Source organism: Tachypleus tridentatus, chromosome 5, assembly GCF_004210375.1.
Source record: "Tachypleus tridentatus isolate NWPU-2018 chromosome 5, ASM421037v1, whole genome shotgun sequence".
Lineage (NCBI taxonomy): Eukaryota > Metazoa > Arthropoda > Merostomata > Xiphosura > Limulidae > Tachypleus > Tachypleus tridentatus.
Window position 1 is genome coordinate 49,446,439 of NC_134829.1, and position 23,259 is coordinate 49,469,697.

The 23,259-nt window shown below is 30.6% G+C and overlaps 1 protein-coding gene across 3 annotated transcripts in view; it reads right to left on the reverse strand.

Annotated features, from left to right (window-relative positions):
- LOC143251125 (uncharacterized) overlaps window positions 1-21,774 on the reverse strand; it is a 73,736-nt gene extending 51,962 nt beyond the window's left edge. For all 3 annotated transcript variants that reach the window (XR_013028508.1, XM_076502499.1, XM_076502498.1), the window contains exons 1-3: window positions 21,536-21,774; window positions 7,103-7,162; window positions 1,580-1,684 (exon numbers count right to left, since the gene is read on the reverse strand). Coding sequence is in view for 2 of the 3 variants with exons in the window: in XM_076502499.1 (XP_076358614.1) it covers window positions 1,580-1,684; window positions 7,103-7,162; window positions 21,536-21,632 (262 nt within the window). In the remaining variant the exon portion in view is untranslated. The remainder of the gene's footprint in view (window positions 1-1,579; window positions 1,685-7,102; window positions 7,163-21,535) is intronic.
- Window positions 21,775-23,259: the final 1,485 nt, after the last annotated feature.

Here is a 23,259-nt window from a genome sequence, read left to right on the forward strand (position 1 = left end):
TTACATAAGTAGCCTACTGTTGGATATTACAAAAACCTGGAGCACCAATCTTATACACATTGCAAACCTTGGTTTCTGTCTGAACTTTTGTCTCAACATTAACTTTTTAAATGACAGTAGAACAGACATAAATTATGTTGATAACAAATGCTATTTCACAAGCAGGATATTCTACACTAAGTTGTTAGGAATTAACCTCACTATCATTCACATTTCAAATTGTGATGTAACTCAAAAAATGAAAATGTAGTTTTGCTGTACGTTATTATTGAAAAGCTCTTACCATGACTGAAATATTCAACAATTACTTTTGCAGAAAGCTGTAGAAGCAGTTCAAAGCTTTGGCTGTGAGTGAAACATAACCTTCTTAAAGTCCATGAAGTAATTTAAATTGATAATTTAAACTTTTCCCATTACTTGGATGTGTACTTTTACTTGTACCTAACATATTGTATTCTAGGAATACTTATTTAAATAACATGCAACTAGTAGACAACTAATGCCAAGTAGATCTATTTGGATATCTACATCAAATAAAAGAAGCTTAGATATCAGTTTATTAACCAATAAAGTTTTTTATCTCAAACTACAAATAAAAAAGATGTAAACTTTTTCATCATCTTTTAGTGGTCAGTGATAGCACAATAATTGTGATGTAGTTGGAAATATGGATGTTGACCTCAGCATGTTTCTATCAATGATATGATTTCATGAGTAAATCAGGTTTTCAATAAAGTTATTAAATATATCTACAGTATGTATGATGTTAAATATAAACTTCTGTATGAAAGTACAGTTGGACTTTATTACATATAAAGAATAGTTTTAAATCAAGAAAGACTGTTTAACATAGGATATAACTGAACAAACTACAATTCATTCAACATTTTGAGAGAAGACTTATTTTGAACACTTGAAATGCTCAAAAAAAAGTTTTGCAAATAAACATTAAAATGATACTGCTATCAATCTTATTTCTATTTTTAATTAAGTCTATTAATTAGCTCATATATTATTATAATAATTCACAATCAAATTAATCCAGAATCTAATCTACATTTTAACCTGATTAAGTTGGAAACTTGAATGCAACTTCTCAATGTACAAAATTCTATACATTTTTTACCAGCTTAATGTACAAAACTGTTTAAATAGAATGATAGAATGCCATTTATTAATGTATAAAACATTTCAAAAGTCTTCAAAAGACAGAATTACCTATTCAAAAATATATTGATAATAATTCGCAATCATTATTAGAAACAGTTGTGTGTTAAGTTGCTTCTAACTTGTTGAAAATAACATGATAATTTAAGATTCACTCGTATCTAATGTTCATGTTATCGTGACCTAACAAAGTGCTTTATTTTCTGAATGTTTATGTTTAAATATGCATATAAATAAATAAACAAACAGTTTGTCATATAATTTAAGTATAATTTCAAAATTATTTTGTTTTATCTTAACCAAAAGTTAAGCTAGTTTGTTTCCTGGAATTAAAATTGTTCAAACAAATATAAAATTTTAATCTTGAATTTCTCTCATCTGCCACTAAGGAAATTATAAACTTGAAACTAACCTAGGTGGCTTTTGAAGGCTTGTGGCTTTACAACTTGTCCACATTTCTCACATACCACTAGGTAAAAGTTGTCCCAGGAAGGGCAAAAACCAAACAATCCCATATCTAAAAAGATACACCACATGATTAGTCATCAAATTCCAAAAAATAACTATTTGCAAATAATTTTCCAATACATGATATACATTTAAGTTTTTTTTTATTAAACTACAAATAAAGACAGCTAAAACAGTTTATGAAAACTAAAAAGTCCAGTGAAATGTGACTAAAGATAAATTACTGTATTTTAATATATATATATATATATATATATATATATATATATATATATATATATATACATAAATATAAACTTAGAGGTGTATTCTGAACAACTCTTATAATAATGTTCATGCTCAGCAGTTTCAAGATATGAAACACTCTCCTTCTATTGCTACTTATTAACTGAATAACAGGGTCATACCAACAGAAGTAGGAGCATTAGTTTACATCTTTGAAAGCAAGAATTTAATTTTTTTTTAGGACTGGGGGCATGAAATGTATATTTTACACAGGGCGCCATCAACGATAGGTACAACTCTGTTAAATAATATCATACAAACATGTCACCCTCAGTCTCTTTCATTTTTTTTCTATCTAGAACCGAGTATTTTGGTTTCATTCTTCAATGTTATAGTTTCAAGGAAGATCGATAAATTAAGAAATCTTTAAGTATTCCAACCACATATGATAAAGAACAACCGATACATAATACAACGGGTAATTACTTACTAAAATGTTATTTCATTGTTAATTTAAAGAGTAAGTGTTCTTTGTGGATTTACAATAAATTTACAAAACTAAACTGAGATTCGGAAAAGGACTAAGAGGATCAGTCAGAGAAGGAACAAAGAGTTAGTGAGGATCCCAATGTTAAAAATGAATTACATCATAAGAAGGCAGGAAAACAATTAGATAATCTAAAATTAACAATGAAACATCTCACAACACTGAAATTATGTTAAACATATAATCTTAAAATATTCAAATACTCAATAAGAGGTTGGTAATAATCTACTCTGCTGGAAAAGAAAAAATTGGGTCAGTACAAGCTCCTTAGCCTAATGCTGAAACACCGACTTTTCTGTTTGACAGCAAACTTGACAGTTGGAATAAAAGTATTCCTGAATGCACATATAAAATCATAAATAAATAAAATTAAAAACAATAATCTCTTTATCATGTGCATCAAAATACATTGTTTTAAATATTATTTATTTAAAAAGTAGGAAGTTAAAGACATACTGAGCACAACCTCAAAAATCTCGGGGGGGATCCTTCAACTACATAAAAAAACTACAACTATATAAATAAAATAGACTGATGCTTTTAATAATACTCTGTACAATAAATTACACAATTGAAAAAGCACCAATATTGAAGATGTATAGCCTAAAAATACTTCCAATGCAAACAAGATCTTTCAAACTGAGAAATTAGTCACAAATTTCTAACACCACTATAGTACATAGGTTTGAAGAACATGCAGTAATATTGATATTTGTAATATCTTTCTTATTTTAAGAGGAAGGCAATGTAAAATATGAAGAAATTTTTTTTACACAGTTATAGAATAAAATAATTAATTTCACAACATTTATATAATAGCAAATACTACAGATGACCATGGCCACCAATTGGTAGTCAGTCCCATATTGATGGTTCATACACGTTGGTTTCAGATTAACTTACTACCATTAGATTTGTACAAAGAGCAATGTAAACAAAGCTGTGGGCACAAAGCCAAATGATTCTTGTGTTAGAATGATAGACAAATAAGGTTCTGCAATAAAACAAAACTTAGTTACTCACTCAAGTGGGAAAGACATATTCCTAAAGGATACTACATAAACAGAATCAGGTTTGAAAAATTATCCATGAAAATAGTCGTTTTATAAAAATCAAAATTGGAAGAAAAAAAATCACTTTCAAGTAACATTAAAGAAAACAACATTAAATTCACTTTATGCACTATAAAATATTGTAAAGTAGATATCCACGTTAAGAACCATAGGATGTAGACTAACTAATTTGAAAACTGTATATAATTTTGCTTGTTAAATTAGGTCTGCGAGTATCTAGTATTCTAACACATCCTTTCTGCCTATATAAGCTAAATTACCATAAAACTGAATAACCATTTCTTCTACCATAAATAGTGCTTATCAAAGTGAAACTTTTTATATCTAGATAAACTGTGATGTGCAATGATTTTGCAGTAAAAGACTACAAATACAAATCTAAGATAAATGTGACAAAGATATATATAATATTTAACCTTAATGAAACATTTTTGGTCCATATTTTAATTTTCTCTGAAAATCAAAATTTTGTAATGACTTTACAATTATCATCTATTGAATATTTTTTTTGCAATGCAATGACTTAATAATATCATTAAATAGCTTTAAAGTTATGGACAATAACTGGTCTTAATAGTTTACATAAAATACTTATTTACACCAGAAGAAATGATGCTACAAGATTTGTTCAAAAGGGAACTAAAGAAGTAACTAAAACAAATTCAGCTCAACTGGCCACTAGTACGCTTACAAGCTATTTTTTCTTCTATATCCCAAGAAAATAAGCATTGCAAATTTATTACTACCTATCCCTCCACATACATGCATTAATTTTTTTGAAATCAAGAATATTTGGAGGCCACTCCTCCACAAAAAAGAAAAGAAAGTCATATACTCTTTAATAAAGTCAAAGCATAAAACATTTAAATTTCCTGTAAATGTTTAATATATCAACCAAAACCTGACATTCATTTTCCTTAAAAAATCCACACTGGCCAAGCCTTTGTACACTACTTGCCAAACAAGTAAATTTTTATATTCAAAACTTGAGTCAAAATCTTCCTCTGCCCAACCATTCCTTAGATAACCAATTTTTCTTGTTTACATTTTACTGAATTTAACGAAATAATTAAATATATATCATATTTTCTAGTTACTTAAATTATACAAATTATAAGCTAAGAAATCCCCCTCCCCAGTAGGGCCTCTTCTGGAAATGTCAGTTTGACTGAAAAACATCAAAATCTTGTGTACGGTTGCAACATAAAAAAAAACAATAAAGTTCATTAATTTATCACCAGAAGATAAACACAAAATGCTATAATTTATCATGATTGCATTCTAATATATTAATATACAAAATATATTTAGCTGATGAATGGCATACCAGCTCCGACAAAAGTCTGTTTAATTAAATTTCTTCATTTCAACAAACAATTAAATTTTTCCTCACTGTTAGGAGCCAAATACACTGCACAGTTCATTATTTCACATACCTCTGACTTATTTCCATAACGACAAAGACCTCATCTCTATTAAATTTAGTAACTAATGTATTGTTTGATCACGAATAATAGATAATATTACACTCTACGCACGGTATTCACACCTCTTTAATCTCAATGAAATTTATTTACCTCCTTTTGAATTCAGAAATAAGTTTATATTAAGAACTACATAGATATTTACACAATACATTCAGTATCTAAACATGCTGTGATAAACAAAGCAGCACATAAAACCATTGTCTTCATACTTTTCCTATCGCCCCACAAAACAGACAAGATGTCTTTACGATGATAATATTAATTAATGTTCATGTATATACACTCAGTAATGTAGCAGTAAGAAACAGAATATATTACCAACTGTTGTTAAGGTTTTAGTCACTTGTATTAGCAATAAATTTATCAGTAGTTTGTTTGAATTTCATGCAAACTACACGAGGGCTATCTGCACTAGCTGTCCCTGATTTAGCATTGTAAGACTAGAAGGAAGGCAGATAGTCATCACCACCCACTGACAGCTCTTGGGCTATTCCTTTACCAAAAAACAATGTGACTGACTGTCACATTATAACATCCCCACGGCTAAAACGGTGAGCATATTTTGTGTGATGGGGATTCAAATCCATGACTCTACAATTTGAGCCTCCTAACCACCTGGCTATTCTGGGCCAAATTTATCAGTAGAGAACAGTGTTTTATGAAAACAAGTTACTAGATACTCAGATAACTTGAATAACAGCCACATAAAAAAATTATATGGTACATAGAGAAGATATATAGACTTAATACCTGTCAATAAATACTAAATGGTGATCACCACAAATGAAACATATATGAATAACATCAACATAAATTTATTTTGAGATTAAGAGAAGATATATTTTGTTATAGTACAAACTGCTTTGACAAGGATTCATTGTTTATTTTTATGTACTGAAATGACATTAATAGCACAGGCCTGCAATGGTTTTATTGTTTTTAAATTTTTACATGTACTACAGTAATTTCTGTACTCTGACTCCAAAAATGATGTCCATTTTTCTTCACCACATACAGATTTTTAACAAAATGTCAGAAGTGAATCATTTTCACTGAAATTGGGTCACATTTTATTATGCTTAAAATGTTAGCAACATAATTACTGGCACTAGATTTCTCTAGAACAATTGTGACACGGCAGTCTTATAAAACATTCTAGAACACAAACATAATAAAAAATACTAATTGCAGTGAACAAAAATAATAATTTGCTCTAAGAAAGTTTTTTTTTTCTTCCTGATTTGTAAACAAATATCCTTATGTTATAGAAATTAATATTATTTTCAAACTCTGTGTAGTGTCATTATGGAAAATACATTATTAAAACCAAAACAACTTTTATGAAGTTTAAATTCACAGACCTGTGTTATTATCCAACAATTTCTGATGCTTAAAGACCTCAACTGTTTTTAGACAAAATTTTATAAGCTTTATGACAAAGTTATTTAGTTAGAACTTTGAGCTACTGAAATTTTATAAGACTTACTGTCTTCATGTTTAGAATAATAATAATAATGTGAATTTTAAAACACCACAAGGAAAACTTATTTATTACATAAAACTGAATTTTATCTATAGTACAAAAGAAGTTTTGCATTCTGTTAAGATATATATATAAATTAAAGGTCAAACAATAGTTAGTGATTTACACTTTGTTTCAAATACTAGTTTCTATATTTCTATTTTTTATTGCATAAAAATACAAAAAAATAAATCACAGATCATCTTGACAGAATTCATAAAATGAAAAAAATGCTTAAGTGATTAAAGCATTTGTAATGTAAAAGTACTAACCCAAGCCGAGTAGTGTCACGTTTCCATTAATGTGGATGTAAACATTTTTTTAAATCATTAATATGTGATTTATTCCAAAAACTTTTAAGTACCTTTTATTACCCTTATAGAATATTTTGCCCAATATCAATAGGTTGTGAAAAGAGACTTGAAGTTTCACAACCCAGGTAAATTCAAAGTAATATTTTTTACAGAATTTAAGTTGCTGCACTTTTTGAGACTTCTAAAGGACATGAAACTTGACCTTTTCTTTTTTTTCTGTTGAGAAAATACTGAATAATATTTTGGTTCAATTATCAATACTGCACAGAGGTAACACAATTATTGATTTAATAACTTACCTTCTTTTTTAAGTTTCTTGGCCTCACTTTGTTTTGTACTAGAGTCTCCTTCGTTTGTATCTGAAATGTTTATGGAACGATTACAAATGTAGAACTTACCAAACAGATCTTGTGATAAAAGTCTGCATTAAACAAATACACACATAAAACCTATAATATGTCTAGAACAAGAAACAATATGGTCCTTTAAGACTGTCCCTGCACAATAAATCCCACGAAAAACAAAAATTAAACCCACCCTCTACATTTCAGTGTTATCAATCAGTTCCTCTGTTAAATTCTTGCAAGGTGCTGGCCTCCAGTACTGCTGTATTTGGCTGTGAATAATAAATGGTAGGTTTTATAGGTTTACAGGGCGTGCCTTACTGGTTTAGTTAAGCACTTCTATAAAAAAAAGTTTCAATTCTTATTTTATTTCACATCCAGTGTTTGTATACCCTTACCACCATGTATCATCTTTCCACACATATATTATGTTAAACTCAATTGTCATATCTTGGTAATTTGTGCCCCGATTTATTTCACTGCACTACATTTGTAAGACTTACGTTTCTTATCTAGTTGTTTGAATTGGAAATTACCTTACACATGCAGGCACACACAAATTTTTCTTACCTACTGAAACCTAGGTCTCCATATGTTATATGATTAAAACACTTACTTTTGATCACTATATACATATAATTTTAGTGAAAACTCACATAAAGAGATGAAAACTTTATCAAATACATTTTTAATTTTACTAAAAAAGTTAAGTCATTTTAGTAATAATGTGAAACATATAATACTGTACATAAAAATAAAACCATGTTTTTTGAAAAAAGACAGTCAGTGCAAAAACAATAAAACTAGCTTTAACACATTTGTGTTTTAGATTGAAGAGGACTCGTGGAAGTGTCAAACCAGTTTCCTGGTCTATGTGCTGACATTTTGTTCCAAAAATATGGTTTTGTTTTTATGCACAGTATTATGTGTTTCACATTACTACTCAAAAAATTTACTAAGTTAATATCCGCACAAAAGTCGAATTTTACTGGTAGAGCAAAAAAAAAATTTTTCCTCATTCCTCAATCTATCCTCTGTTACTTCCTGACACAGTTTTGATGGAAGAAACATATTTGAAATTTTTCATGAGCTAAGAAAAAATACTATTTGCCTCTTTAAAATTTAAGTAAATTACATCACAGTAAATAACTATATTGACAAAAGTAAAGAAATCTATATTTTAAAAACTGCACAGAAATTAAAAAGTGCAATGGTCCATTAAAAATGTTTTCTTCATATCCATGTAAAACACCAATAAATTACTATTCTCAAAAATATACAAGTTCTTAAAAATTAATGAAACAAAGTAATGTAAGCTCTTCTTGATGATAAGAAATCCACTTGAAATAAAAATGTAACTCAGAATGGCTGGTATGGGTATTAACACTTTTATTGATAAGCAGAGAACAACGTTCTGACCTTCCTAGGTCATCTCAGGTTACATGTTGTAAGCTACATTTTCAATGTTTTAATTTTGCTAACAGCTAGAGGGTATTTGACATTCAAATCAAGTAGGCTTATAACAGTTGCAAAGGAATATTAGTGATCAAGTGGCTTTGCAGGGCCTCAAGAAACAAGGGCATATTATACATATAAAGATCAGTGAAACATTGAGTCAGTTTACATTTAGAGTGACAGTTATTCAGTGAAATACTTAGATAAATGGCAATTATTACATGTATTAATTTACTTAATTGATCATCCATGAAACTATACAAGTAGGTTTATTTATACGTTAGTCATAGTACCATTATTGAGTAAATGTCTATTTGTGAACTATGGCCTTCAACTATGCATATTGATAGTAACCTGTAACCAACCTTAAAGAACTAACCAATTTGTATTGGTAAATTGACTGGACTTGGCCTTACATTCACAAAATAATTCAAAAGAACCAGCCAAACAAAAGAACAACATGACAACACTGGTGATAGAAGTGGGATTATTCTGATGTAACAAAATATTACTTGGCACCATTTCAAAATGATAACTAAATCCAGAAGGAAGACTGAAGTTTTGCTGGACATAATAATATAATGATACAGATAATTAAAAGAACATCAACAAGACCTTTCCTGAAAATTGAAAAATGATCAAGTGGTAGAGGACAGGAATTTAAGAGCAGAGTTAAAAAGAAATAAATGTAATATTTGAAAAAGAATTAAAAATAAATATAAATCTGATTGAAGACAAGATTGATAACCAAAGATGTTTTTAATGCTTCATGTTACTTGGTGTAGTTTTCTTACAGAGTTTGCCCATATTTATAAGGATAGAAATTTATGATTTTTTACATAACTTTGAGGGCCTGCAATATGAGAGAATCATCAGTGCACTGTCACAATGTTAAAGATGCACACAGAGATTACAAAACAAAACTGAAGAAGTACGTAAAGGCTGTGATGAAATATCTGAAGTACAAAAGGACGTTGCTGAAGTAAAAAGGGATGTACAGAAAAATTATAACAGAAATAACAATGAAATAGGAAGGAACATTTGTAACAGAATAAAACATATGGGAAATGAATTGGCGAATTAAAAGATTAAACCAGCTACTGCTATTTATACATCTGTCCAATAATTTAAATGTAAAATACAAAATAGGAGAAGCATTTTTGTCTACACCTGTAACCATCACTGCTGTACCAGTTGTGAATGCAAAAACCTTCCTGGACTACATCAACCATGACATCTGCCATTTCAACAACATTGTTCTATTTGGAAACCAGTAAACTATGACAGAAAGGTACCATTAGATGCATAGAATGCCTGAGTTTGAAACCATTTCTAAAGTTAACAACAATTTATTCATCTTTCTGCCCATTTTAAAGGTCCAGCATTGATGACATTAAGTAACCTTCCAGCTAAGATTCATAACAAGTATCAAACACTGGTAGCTAGCTGCTTTATCAAATAAATTTGAAGTGACTTGTCAGAAGCAACTATCCAGAGTGAAGTTTCAAAACCAAGTATGGAGGAGAGAATAAACTTTAGTCAAACTTGGAGAACATTCAGAAGAGCTTATTCAATTATTACCAGGACATTCCTCAATATATTATAGATTTTTTGACATGTAACCAATTTATAAATGCTATAAATGGAATTGTCAAATTAAGTAGCATTGAAATATAAACTACCACTAATGACAAACTAGAAAAACTAAAAGGATTAGTTCAATAGAATGCAGGAAATTAACCACAGAACAAGGGGTGTATCCAGTGTAATCTAAAGAACATATTGCCAAGAATTGCAATAAAAAGTTTCAAAGGAATAAGAACTCCTCCCACAGGATATCAGAAAGAGTAAACTGGAATAGATGTTGGAAAGCATCATTACAGCTGAGACTGTCACGAATCAAGAACTGTTAACACACTAAGAAGAACAAGCTCAATCACATAAAAGGAATGACAAAGGGATAACCAGACATTAAGAAGCTGATATTACCTGGAGGCAAAGTTCAGTTTAGAATACTGCACTTGTCCCAAATAAGATAAGTTTATTATTTAAAGAAACAAGTCCATGAGTTTATGGAAATAAAGAATGGAAAGACTTTGTAATATAATGGCCAATACTGGCTCTACAGCTACAAGAATTCAACCTAGTTTGGTAGTCAAAGGTGCCTCCAAGGAGGAACACAGAAGAGGAGGTGATGTGAAAAGCAAGAAGAATGTTAGAAGTTAGCCTTACTAGAGGAAAATTTTGTACACCTCATCATGTGTAAGTAACCAACACTGAAGTAGAGTGCAAATAGCTTCACAGTCTATCACAGGAAATTCCTATGCACTACATGACAATTACTATACCAGAACATGAAATTCCAGTGAAAACAATAAAACCAGATAATTATACCACCAAGACATGAAATATTCATACCAGGACTTTTTAAAAACAAATTTACACATTGCAACTGGTCTGGAAAAGAAACAAACAATCCAATTGTTCATGATAGAGTGATGATTTATTAGAATTCTTATGGAACTGAAACAAAAAAATGTTATTATTGGAACCAGTAGTGCAACAAACTATAAAACTTAAATCAAATCTAAATGGAACACCTCAAGATCTGAGGTTGTGCAGGTAGCACTCCAACATCAATGAATAAGGAACCTTTGAGGAAATATGTCTTATGACAAATCCAAATCACGTTACAAAAACTGTATCACTGTACTTGTGGATATCTTACAGCCAATCTGTTCCAGAGATTACATAACTTGTTTACAAAATACCAAAACACCTTATGATTTATGCTAGACAAATAAAATACCTCAAAAACATTAATACTAGAGATGCAGCCTCAATATATCAGTTAGCTAGATGGATTTTACTTGTAAAATGGAGTGAGGCTTTAAAAAATACAGGGTGTTCAGAAAGTCACTGTGCACTTATATATTTATTAACAGACAAAACTGCACAGTGACTTTCCGAACACCCTGTAGAAGAAATAAAGGAATAAAGAGCATTAGAACCAAGTATTTACACAAAAAAAGGTTGGATTAACAAGGGCCTCTGTGTATTATTGGAAGAGGAATGAGGTCACAAAGAAGGTGTCTACCCATTGCCAAAGACTGGCTTTATTTTGGATTATCTATCTGGATTAAAATTGTTTCCAATATTGGATCTTAAAAGTAGGTGTTAGCAAGTGCAAGTTGACAAAGCAAGTACAGAAGATGAGAGATTTTACTGCAGGAAATGGATTGTAGCACTAAGTTGTGTTACCATTTGGTTTATGTAATGCACTTGCTAAGTTTCAAAGTACAACATATTTGAAGTGACACAAAAGAACTGCTTTTGAATGTTGTACTCATGTACTTGGGTGACATTATTGCACATGGGAGCATGTTTGAGAATGTATATGATGGGCTAAGGAACATTTTGCATCAGTGAACAAAAGAAATGCTTATGCTGAACTACAAAAAGTAAGAATTATTTTGTCTACAAACATGTTTCTTGAGAAACACGGTCAGTAGAGAAGTACCTACAGATCCATCAATGACTGTCTGTCCAGAATTAGCTAATACCATTAAGTAACCTACATAAGAGTATTTTCTTGGACTGAGCTCTTAGTACCTTGCTCTTAAAAACATTCTTTCACATAACTTGTCCTCTACACAGATTACCTGAAAAGCTGAATAAGTTTTGTTAGACTTCTCACCGTGAACAAGTACACAACAAACTGAAGAAAGAATTAACCACTTCTCCTTTTAGCATACTCAACTCTATATGACCCACCCAGTTTTGATAAGGATGCCAGTGATTTTGAAGAGGGAGCAATGTTTATCCACAAGTACAACATGTATCATGCAACTGCATAAATTTGAAGTTAATGAATGCCCAAGAGATGAGGTATTGTATAACTTAAACATGTTGGATTTTAGTGATAAAAAATACCAAGAAAACTGCTTTCCACTCATCTCCTGGTGGCATGATGGAGAGAGAAGAAACAATTGCAATATTCTAAACCAATTAACTTCTGGTAAAGCTTAAACAGTCAATTATACAAATTCATTATTATGTTAATACTGATATAACTTGACTACATCAAGATGACACAGCATGGCTATACAATACCTGCTGCAAGAAAAGTCCACTTCAAATTTAAGCAGGTGCTGAAAAGGGCTATATATTATATTGAAATATATTCAATGATGGGGTTTATCAGATCTATGAATATGTGCAATCAAAACCAAAGGTCATTCCCTGTAATAGTCTCATAAAGTATGTCAGCAACAGAACAGCCTATTGACATTAATTTGTCAGCAAAAGCTCAATCTTCTTACAACCCTAAAATTCCTGTCAAGACCACTTCCAAAGGATAATCAAAGATGGAGCTGTCAGTAAATTCACTCTATCACCAAACCTAAGAACCTCCCCAGTAAGAAGAAGCTATCCCATATATATATATTCCATGAGCCTCAGAAAGGAAAAACACCAAAATGTCTTGCACTTTACTGCACTGTTTTATTTCTGTATTAGGACTCTTCAAAGGACATCACAATCCAGGAAAGCAGTGTTATGAACTAGATTTTCAACATTTTAATTTGGACGTTGGCTACAAGTTGCATGATGTTAAGATCAAACAAGTTTACACAAGTAGTTTTAGAACACTTAGTATATTTGAGAACAACAGGAGATCAAGAAACTTTGCAAAGTGTATAGAAACAAGGCTACATTTCTAAATGTGAAAGTCAATAAAGTACTGAGTCAATTTTCAGTTGCTAGAGTTCTATCATTCAGTGAAGTATTTAAATTAGTATCAGTTATTGCACATATATATAATTACTTAATCAAGAACTGTGAAATTGCACATGAAATTTTGTTCATATATTAATCATAGTACAGTTAGTGAGTAAATCACTGTTGAAATTTGAAAGTGAAAATGCTATTTCTGAACTATGGTTTACAACTGTATACAAGTGATAGTAGCCTGTACTAATGTTCAGAGCAAAATCAACTAATCTATTACCACTAAATGGACTGGATTTGGCCTTATTTCCTTAAAATAACTGACCTGATAAAAGAATAACATAATAATTAAGGACCACAAGAGGCTTTGTGGTCATTCTAAGTGAAGTAAGCTGTTGGTACACGTTCTAGCTACCAAAGTTACGTATATGTATAGGGAGCTAATTTCTAGTCACACAGTTTGCTGATGTTGAAATAAATCTATAGCATCATTCTCAAATACATCATCAGTGACGTGACGTAATCACCGAGGTTTCAGGTTCTTAAATTAAGCAAGACTTAAATTCTCATGGGCCTTTCAGATTGAAATCTATGAACTTAAAATAAATAGGATCTATCATTTTGTTCACCACTTACTGTCAAGTAATAGTGATTTGAGTGAATTCCACCTCTCATCACTAACCCTACAAAATGCAAACCAAAAGGATGAAACTGGGCTTCTTATGGGTAAATGTATATGTATCATGTTTACAGTTGCTTTTAACTCATTACCATGAGCCTATATTTATACAGGATTTGACAAATGTATAACAGTAACATTATTATTTTATTCTTCAGAATTATTCAGTGAATAAGTTGTTTGAAATACCAAATATAATATATAATTTTCTCTACAAGTGGGTTTTCTCATCATCACGAATAAATATAAAGTACAATAAGTTCAAAGCGTTAATACTATATCTGTAATATATACTACACCATTACAATTAGCTAATTTCATTTTTCTGTTTGCTCTTATCCAGAGTTAGTGATAAGAAGTGAATTCCTCAAAATCAGTACAACTCAGAAATACGACTGTGGTTTCATATTCATTTTTACTATTTCACACGCTACACTACTGTCTAGGATGATACTTAAGTCTGCACATTAAGTTTTAATGACTAAAAAACATAGTTAATTAGCAAAGTTCTCCTCTTAAATTTTAGTTGTTTGCAAGTTCTGTTAAAACATACACACACACACGTGTAAATACAAAATGCTAAATTTGAACTTTACATATACCGTATTTTCCGGTTAATAAGCCGAATCGCCGAATAAGCCGCGGCTAATTTTCAGCTCTGAAAATGAGGGTTTTTGCTTATTACCGCCCAATAAGCGAAGCCATTTTAAGAAGTGACAAGTTTCTTCAAAATGATTTCTTAGTCTCGTTTCAGCGTCAGCATGCATGTTGTGTGTGATCATTGGCGTTCTGTAGTAAAGCAGAACGTGTCGTATTGAGACAGAGATGGAATCAATATGTCATTCGTTATTGGCTCCACTCACTGTAATAAGGTAACCAATGAAATTCCAGAAACAACGTTTCACTGTAGTCTTAACGTGCTTTGCTGATGGGACAAAATTACCACCTATGGTAATTTTCAAAAGAAAAACATTTCCTAAGAAGAAGAAATTTACGAAAGGAGTGATCGGCCAATAAGCCGACCCCCAAAAATCAGGTCCAAAATTTAGGGCCAGAAATTCGGCTTATTAGGCAGAAAATACGGTAAATGGATTTACAACTTTGTGAAAAAAATAAACAAAAAGTTTTAAAACTTATCAAAATTCTTTAATCTTATTTTTTGTTACTAGTATCAAAAATGTGTCCTCCTGTAATACATAAGAGTATGTTGTGTTTAGTATTATTCTCAATTAGAAAAAGAACCACCTTTCTTAACATACAGACATGTTGAGATCTAATATAACAGAAGTTATCTACTTTTCCTGGTTAATGCACAATGACTACTAAATGCTAGTTTAATCTTATTACATTCACAGCTGTTTAAAAAGGGATACAAGCAATGTTTTACAGGACAACGTCTCACCTAAATATTTGTTTTTAAGTCAACCTTTTTATTTATTTAATACTGTTTTTAAGACATCTTAAAAGTTTGTTTCAAAGTGAGAATCTAATTAGGTAGGTAATTTGATAATTATAGGTTGTATTTTTCAAGGTGAGAAGCAACACACTGTTGCGTAAAATTGACGTCTCATTAAAAGTAAATGGTTCTACTTCAACAAAAAACTGTCAAACTCATTCTCAGTTGAATAAAAGAGACTAAAAAAATTTTCAAAAATTATTGGAAAATGCAAAAGATGTACTTATATGAAAACAAAAATTCTGTCTGAACACAAAAGAATGACAATTCATGTATAGAAAAACTTAGAGCAACTGAAACATCATTCAAAAAAACTTAAATATTTATAAAAATTAGAGAAATTGTGGTGGTCAACTTCATTTTATTACTGTATCAACCCTTATAATCTTTCACAAAGTATATATCTTATGCTATATCAAAGTAATGCCAAATTTTTACAAAAATCTGTATTTATGAATAGGAATGCATTATCAAAAGTTAGTTTGTTTTGAAGTGAGAGTCAGTAATCATGGAGATGAGACTTGTCCTGGATCAATTTAAAAACTAATAAACTAGATACATGACTATAACATATTTCCACTCTGTTTTTTGATTTCTGAAACTACTAACCATATCCTTTGATAAAGATGCCTGCATTGCCAATATAGTTAGTTAAGAACTTGAACTTTTGATGTACAAAGTTCCTTTAATATTGGGCATTTTCTTCACCCCTCTGCGTAAGGTTCCAAATTCCAGGAAGAGGTGGTAACATATAGATGAAGGAATGGTTAATAAATTACTAGAACTTGCAGATGATATTAAGAGTTGTGGGTGTTGCTGGCTGTGAAGAAAATGCTACTTTACAAAAGAATTTAGATCTTTAAGTATGTTGGAAAAATAAATGGCAAATGGGTTATAATTATAATGAGTATAGGATAATGCATCTGGGTTAACATATTTTGATTTATAATTTTTATGGGAATAACCTTAACAGTATCATTAACCTGTTGACTGCCAAGTATTTCAGCTGCTACAATACAACTCTAATGCTTCTTCATTTTGTAACATTTTTCGTGACGCCATTTTGGATTGAAAGTGAAAGAATTTGTAAGTAGGTCAAATGCATGTATGGTGCTGACATCTAGTGTTGAGGTTAGGTATTACTGAGAACGAATTAACTCGTCCGTGGCACTGTGTTACCGAATGACTTGGATGAGTTATCTCATCTACGGCACCGAACAGGTTAAAGAAAGAGATCTGTGTAATAACTGATCAGTCTCTTATGCCATACAAGCACTGTGCTGTTACTAATGGTACAGCAAATATGATTTTTGGTTTTATCTAGAAAAATATTGAATACAAATCTAAAACGGTTATAATTTCATTGTATAGGTCACTAGTTAGGCCACATTTAGAGTATTATGTTCAGTGTTGGACTTCTTACCTTAGATAGGATATTAAATTGTTGACAAGGGTTCAGAGATGGATTGCAAGAATATTGCATGGGGTAGAAAGACTGTCATGTGAAAAAAAAAGAGATTGAAATTTCTGAAATGTTCTCCTGAAAAATAAAAAAAGAGTTAGAGTGGGCAGGATTGAGGTGTTTAAGATAGGAAAGGGAACTGACAGTATTGATGTATCATCTTTTTAAATAATTAACAGTGAGAAAAATAGGATTAGAAAACACAAGTATAAATTTTCTAGGCATCACCTTCAACTAAATCAGTTTTATTTTTCTAACAGAATGGGTGGCTTCTGGAATGGGTTATCTTCAGCTGTTTTGAAGGAGGTAAATTTAAGTGAGTTTAAGAGAAAGCTTGGTAAGTATATGAATAATAAGGTCTAGCTTAAAGATTTCTTTTTTCCAAAAATTATTTATTAATAGTTTTAATTTAGTTTAGAAGATGCAACAGCTGAAATGGACCAATAAGACCCAAGTTGTTCCAATGTATTTTATATTGAGACTTCATCTAAAAATGTGCAAGACCTTAGCAATGGATGATCTCATTGCAACACAAGTATTTTAGAACTTTTGTACATCAAATACAATTCCTGAAAATTAATGTTTTGTTTGTTTATTTTTTTCAAAGAAGGAAAGATTAGAACTTTGCGAGTTATAGGATTTTCTAGAAAACAATACCTAACAATGTCTTTTATTTCTCAAAAGTGATTGTAAGTAAGATTAACTTAAATGGTAAAAAATATACAACTGTTTCATTGTTATGAAATAAACAATGCTTGTAGTTATTTACAGAAATTTTGAAATGATAAATAAAAAAAAATTAATATTGCATTGTGTAAGACTAGTTAATTCTAAGTAAGGTTATTGGGTTATATTTTGGTTTCTTTTTTATAAGACATATACAAAGACAAATTTAAACCTGATATAAAAAATCAACAAGTGAGAAATTTAATTGTGACAATGAGAGAATAACAGGGTTACCAATTTAAATTCCTATGAAACAGACACACATGTAAGCATGTATTTGAATTTTACAGAACATCTGGAGATACTAACTATATCACACAATGCAGTTCAGAGCCTATTATTATTATTAATGAGAACTGGGGCCAGATATGCTTCTTTCATTTTGTTTTTATAAAGCAAAAGGCAATTTTAAATCATTTGCTACATTTTCAATATGCTTACTTGGTACCAGATAGTTTTATGAATGTTTATAGATGTTCCTTAATTTAAGAGTAAAGTTTTATAATATTTTATTACATATTGATAAGACCTCATTTGGCATGAAGTTTTTGTTTCCTTTGTTACAGAAGGAATATCAATATGGAAATACTGCAGATACAAGAGACTAGAATGATACTTGGTTAAACACTTTAACATTCAAGAATAGTTTTAAAAGTCAGAACTTGTCTTCTCTGGAGTATAGAATTAGAGGTGACTTGAATCAATGTTAAAGTTGTGTTGAGGATTTGAACAATCTGCCCATTATCGCATATAGTCTTGATGAAATAAATATTATACTTAGCATCTTCCAATGGTCTAAAAAGAAAAAAACAACAAAAAAACATAAAGGTAGTTTTTTTAATGTAAAAGATAAAAAAGTTGGATAAAATATAGGGACTCATTAAGGTGTCTTGGAAAAATAGAAGGGAAAAAAAGCTTGTTTGTACTTTGTACAGGCTTTCCAATCAGAAACAGGTTTGTTATAACAAGTTTATAAATTGCTGGGAAAAATGGCTAAGTAAACTTTGTCAAGGCAGAACAGTTTCTTAGTTCTTACAGATTGATCTATGTTTCTGTTCAAAGAATCTACTAGAGATAATAGTATTTTAGAAGTAAAAAGGACATGTTAAAAACACCTTGTAAGAACATTTGAGTACAAGACATTAGAACAATGTTACACTTATGTTGAAACTAGTTGCACAGCAACATATATTTAGTGTCTGAAATTTTATAAAAAGTATCAAGAGACTGAACTAAAAAAAATATTAAACAAAACTTTTAAAAATTCTCTTCTAGAATCAAGCATGATAAATTCAAATACATTCTTTCTAGCATTTTACATTCACACCTAAAGCCAACTTTTAAATGATTGAATAATATTTATAACTAGAAAAAGAAGAAAAACCATCAAGGTGGCAAAACTATTTGGTTCATGAAAACCCCTAAATAATGCACAAGTCCAAAACTAAACTATTTACAGCTATGTACCTATCCAATATATGTTGAAAACAATAGCAGACCCTTGGTAGAGCAGATACCTTCACCACACAGTGTTGATCATATTTGGTTTTTCAAAAAATATGAAAATGTCTCCATATGTCCATTGTTATCAATGGACACAGACCATTTTTAGCATGGCAATAACAAATAATATTCTAAATATTTCCACCAAGTTTCATCAAAATTCAATCATTTTTGGCAGTTACAGCCAAAAAAATAATGTGAAAAATTGGGCCCCATATTAATGATGATTTTTTTTAACTTTTGTGACCTTGACCCTCCAAACAACTAATCACCTCAAGGTTGTGTCATAGTCCAAATGTATACCACCCTTTATCCAAAAATCCATTTAATCACTTTGGAGAAATCTTGATCATAAACATGCACACACAGGTGTGAAAACAACCTGTCCAACTTCAGTGGCAGAGACAGTAAATCAAACTGATGGCACAGACCACATATCCAGGAAAACATAAGAAATGTAGGATAAATTAAACAAGATATGTGCAAAATTAGCTTCATGACAGAAATAAGTTGGGATTACTTGCAAATTACCAATACTAAGATCTTTAGTACTTTTCAAAGCAGGTTTTAATTTTAACATTTTGTACATAGATTTACTGGGATAAAATAAACTTGTAGTTAAAGTTCTAAACTTCTACTTGCTACTACTGGGTTAAAATCAAGCTATTCACTAAATTTTAACTGAAATGATAGCAAGTAGAAGTTTAGACCTTTAACTACAAATCTGTTTTAACATTTTTAGTGATTACTATTTCTATAAATGATTTGAATAACTATATGTACTTTGTTATCACTACTTCCAACTTTACTGTTATAAAATACCAATATTTATACTGGATATTTCTTTACACCAAAAGGATCACAGTAGTCTGTAATTGCGTAAAAATGTCAAACCTTTGTTCAAATGTTGAAAAGTATTAAGTAATACACGTCTTTTATTTTTAAAAAAAGCATTTATATTATGCATGAAAAAATATGTATCAGGTGTGAGGAGTCCTAGTAATTACCATGAAGTACCACTAACCAAATAATAAAGAAAACAGATATGATAAAAACACATGTATCATCTGACCAAATATACTTTATGTCTTGCAGTACTTTACAGTAAAAACCATTTAAAATGAACATAAAAAGGGTAAATTTACTAATGTTTTTTGTACGTATAACACTCAATACAAATAAACTTACTGTATAATATAAAATATTAAGTCTTAACCAAAAATATTTTGATGAACTGTTAAAACAGCTTAATCTTCATTGTTTGATCCATTTTTACAGTTTCTGTACATGAAATTACAATACAGTTTGACTGAGAGTATTTAACCTTTTTACATGTGTGTTTATTCAAATATGCAAACATTAATTAGTAGGAACAGATGAGAACATTTTATAAATGTTATTTTAGCAAAATATTAACTTTGGTAACAAAAAATGACAGTTTTAGAATCTATTCCTAAATATTTCGACTACAAGTACAAACAATATTGTAACCTTTAAACAAGATTTTGATGTAGTTTTATTTAAATTACTACATAGAAGTAATGTCTCTTAATTTTACTGAAAAAAAAATTAATCTCACCTTTGACACAAAAAATTGTATACCAGATTTTTAATAAGTAAAATAAGTGATGGCAAATAAATAAATCATCAGGATATTAATTTTTTACAATTTATAGGTCACATAACCCATTTTTCTTTATAAAGCTAAAACATGCAAAATTACTCAAACACTATTTATTGTTTTCTTTTAAAAATTATCACATACAGCTTCATGTTATTTTATGCAATATATTACAGAAAATATTTTGCACACAAGAACCTTCACTGTGACCAATCATATTTGTGGTTTCCTATCAACTTCATCAATGTTTTACCACCATAAAAGAAACACCAGTGCTTTGGTAAAATCTAAAACAAAATGTTTATTATTTAGATTAAACAGTGGCTAACATGAGAATATGAACTTTATATTACTAATATTGAGCATACTTAAATTTTTTTTCGCATATTTCCAAGCTTGTTCACTATTTTACGAAAATATAATTATGTCATTATTAATTTTTTAATATATTCATTTGTATTTATAAAACAATTCTAGTAAAGACCACTAGTGCTAGCAGTAATACTAATTCTATGTCATGCTTGTTGACATGATAAAATGATAAAAATATCGTTGGCCCAGTTGGATTATAAATATACTTCTGTACTTCCGAGTGTGCGATACATGTTCTTATTTTTAATAAAGTGCTCACGTCCGGTAAAATAATATGTGGTCAATATTAACAGTTCCTCTGATGTCATAAGCCAATTTCTCAGTGACGACAATATACTCGTTTTTCATTCAGGTAGCCAACAGTCATTATCAAATATATAACTTACGTTCAGGACTTTTAAATCCAACATTTTCTCCCCATAAAGTCCAGCTTTGCACTTCCTCTTTACTGTGGTGAGTATGATCTGAATGTTTGGTCGCCATTCTCCGCACTTACTGGATTTTTTTTATTCTTTTTCTTTTTTCTTTTTTTTTACGGGGCAAATACTACATTTACGTCTGACGTCACAAAAAAGGAACTACTGCTCGTGACCTCTTTAAACTCTGGTTCCGGAAGTACTAGTTTGTGTTTTTGTCACATAGCGTATGGCAGCACTTGCTAACCAATAACCCCAAAAAGTAAAATACTGGATATTTCAAAACTATTTTACTTGTACAATAGATTTTCACTGCTTACTTTGTTATCTTAAAAACAAAATTACTTGTTGGTTGACTTAGTGTTTTATGGCACAAAGCAATTAGGCTATCTGCGCCAAACATCCGGTAAAAAGTAAATTTAGTAAAATTTATGAAACGAAATTAAGGTAAAACAAAACAAAGTTTAAAAAAACATAAATAGCATAAAACCAATGTTTGCATCTAGTCTACAACGTCAAGAGAAAAACTAAAGTAATTCAAGTTATAAAGGACTTTCTGTAGCGTAACTGTAATAATCGTAACTCGCCAGGATGACTAACAGGTAAGTGCAAAAACCACCGTCAGTCACTTGAAGTTGGCCTTTCCAGTCCTGGTTCCGAGTTATTTAACGTTATGACCATTTTCAAAAAGGAAAGTAGTAAAAAGGTTTTAAAAGATGTGAAGCAAAATTATAATAATAACTCGCCAGGATGACTAACGGACAGTTCAAACAGCAGCGTTAGTCACCTGAAGTTGGCCTTTCCAGTCCTGTAGAATTACTTTCATCTGAAACAATGCAATACAGACCTGGAAACTGGCTATTTCAGTTATCTACACAAAATTAAGTCATTCACTCGGAAGACTAAAATTTTTGTTTGTTTATTTATTTTTAAATTTCGCGCAAAGTTACACGAGAGCTATATGCGCTAACCGCCCCGAATTTACAAGAGGGAATGCAGCTAGTCACCACCACCCACCGTCAACTTTTGGGCTACTATTTTACCAGCAAATAGTGGGATTGACCGTAACATCATATGACCCTCACGACTGACAGGGCGAGCATGTTTGGTGTGACGGGAATTCGAGCCCACGACCCTCAGATTACAAGTCCTTAACCACCTGGCTATGCCCTGAAAATTTTGTTGTATGTGTGTTTTATGTTTTGCGTAAAGTTACTCGAAAGATGTTTGCGCTATCTATCCCTCATTTTGAAGTAATAGACCTGAGAGAAAGAAGCTAGTCAAAACCATCCACTGCTACTTTTTGGGTTATTTTCTAACAACGAATAGTGGAATTGATCATCACATTATGACATCCCAAAGGCTGAAAGGGCTAGTTTGTTTGGTGACAGCAGTCGCACATTTGCAGATTGCGAGTCAAGAGCACTGACCATCAGACCATGTCAAGCCATTTTTGTTCTTCTTTTGTTATGGGATGTTCCAATAAAAAGAAAAAACAAAATGTTAGAGCTAGCCATCTCTAACTTGAAAATGATAAAGTAGAGGGAGGTGACTAGTAAAAAAAACCTACTTCCAGGTCTTAAGCTATTCCATGATATTATTTGAACATATTTCTCATAATACGCCCAAGGTTCCAAGCTGAAGAGTATGATTTTATAGAGAATGGACGCAAATCATGGATACAAATTCACAGT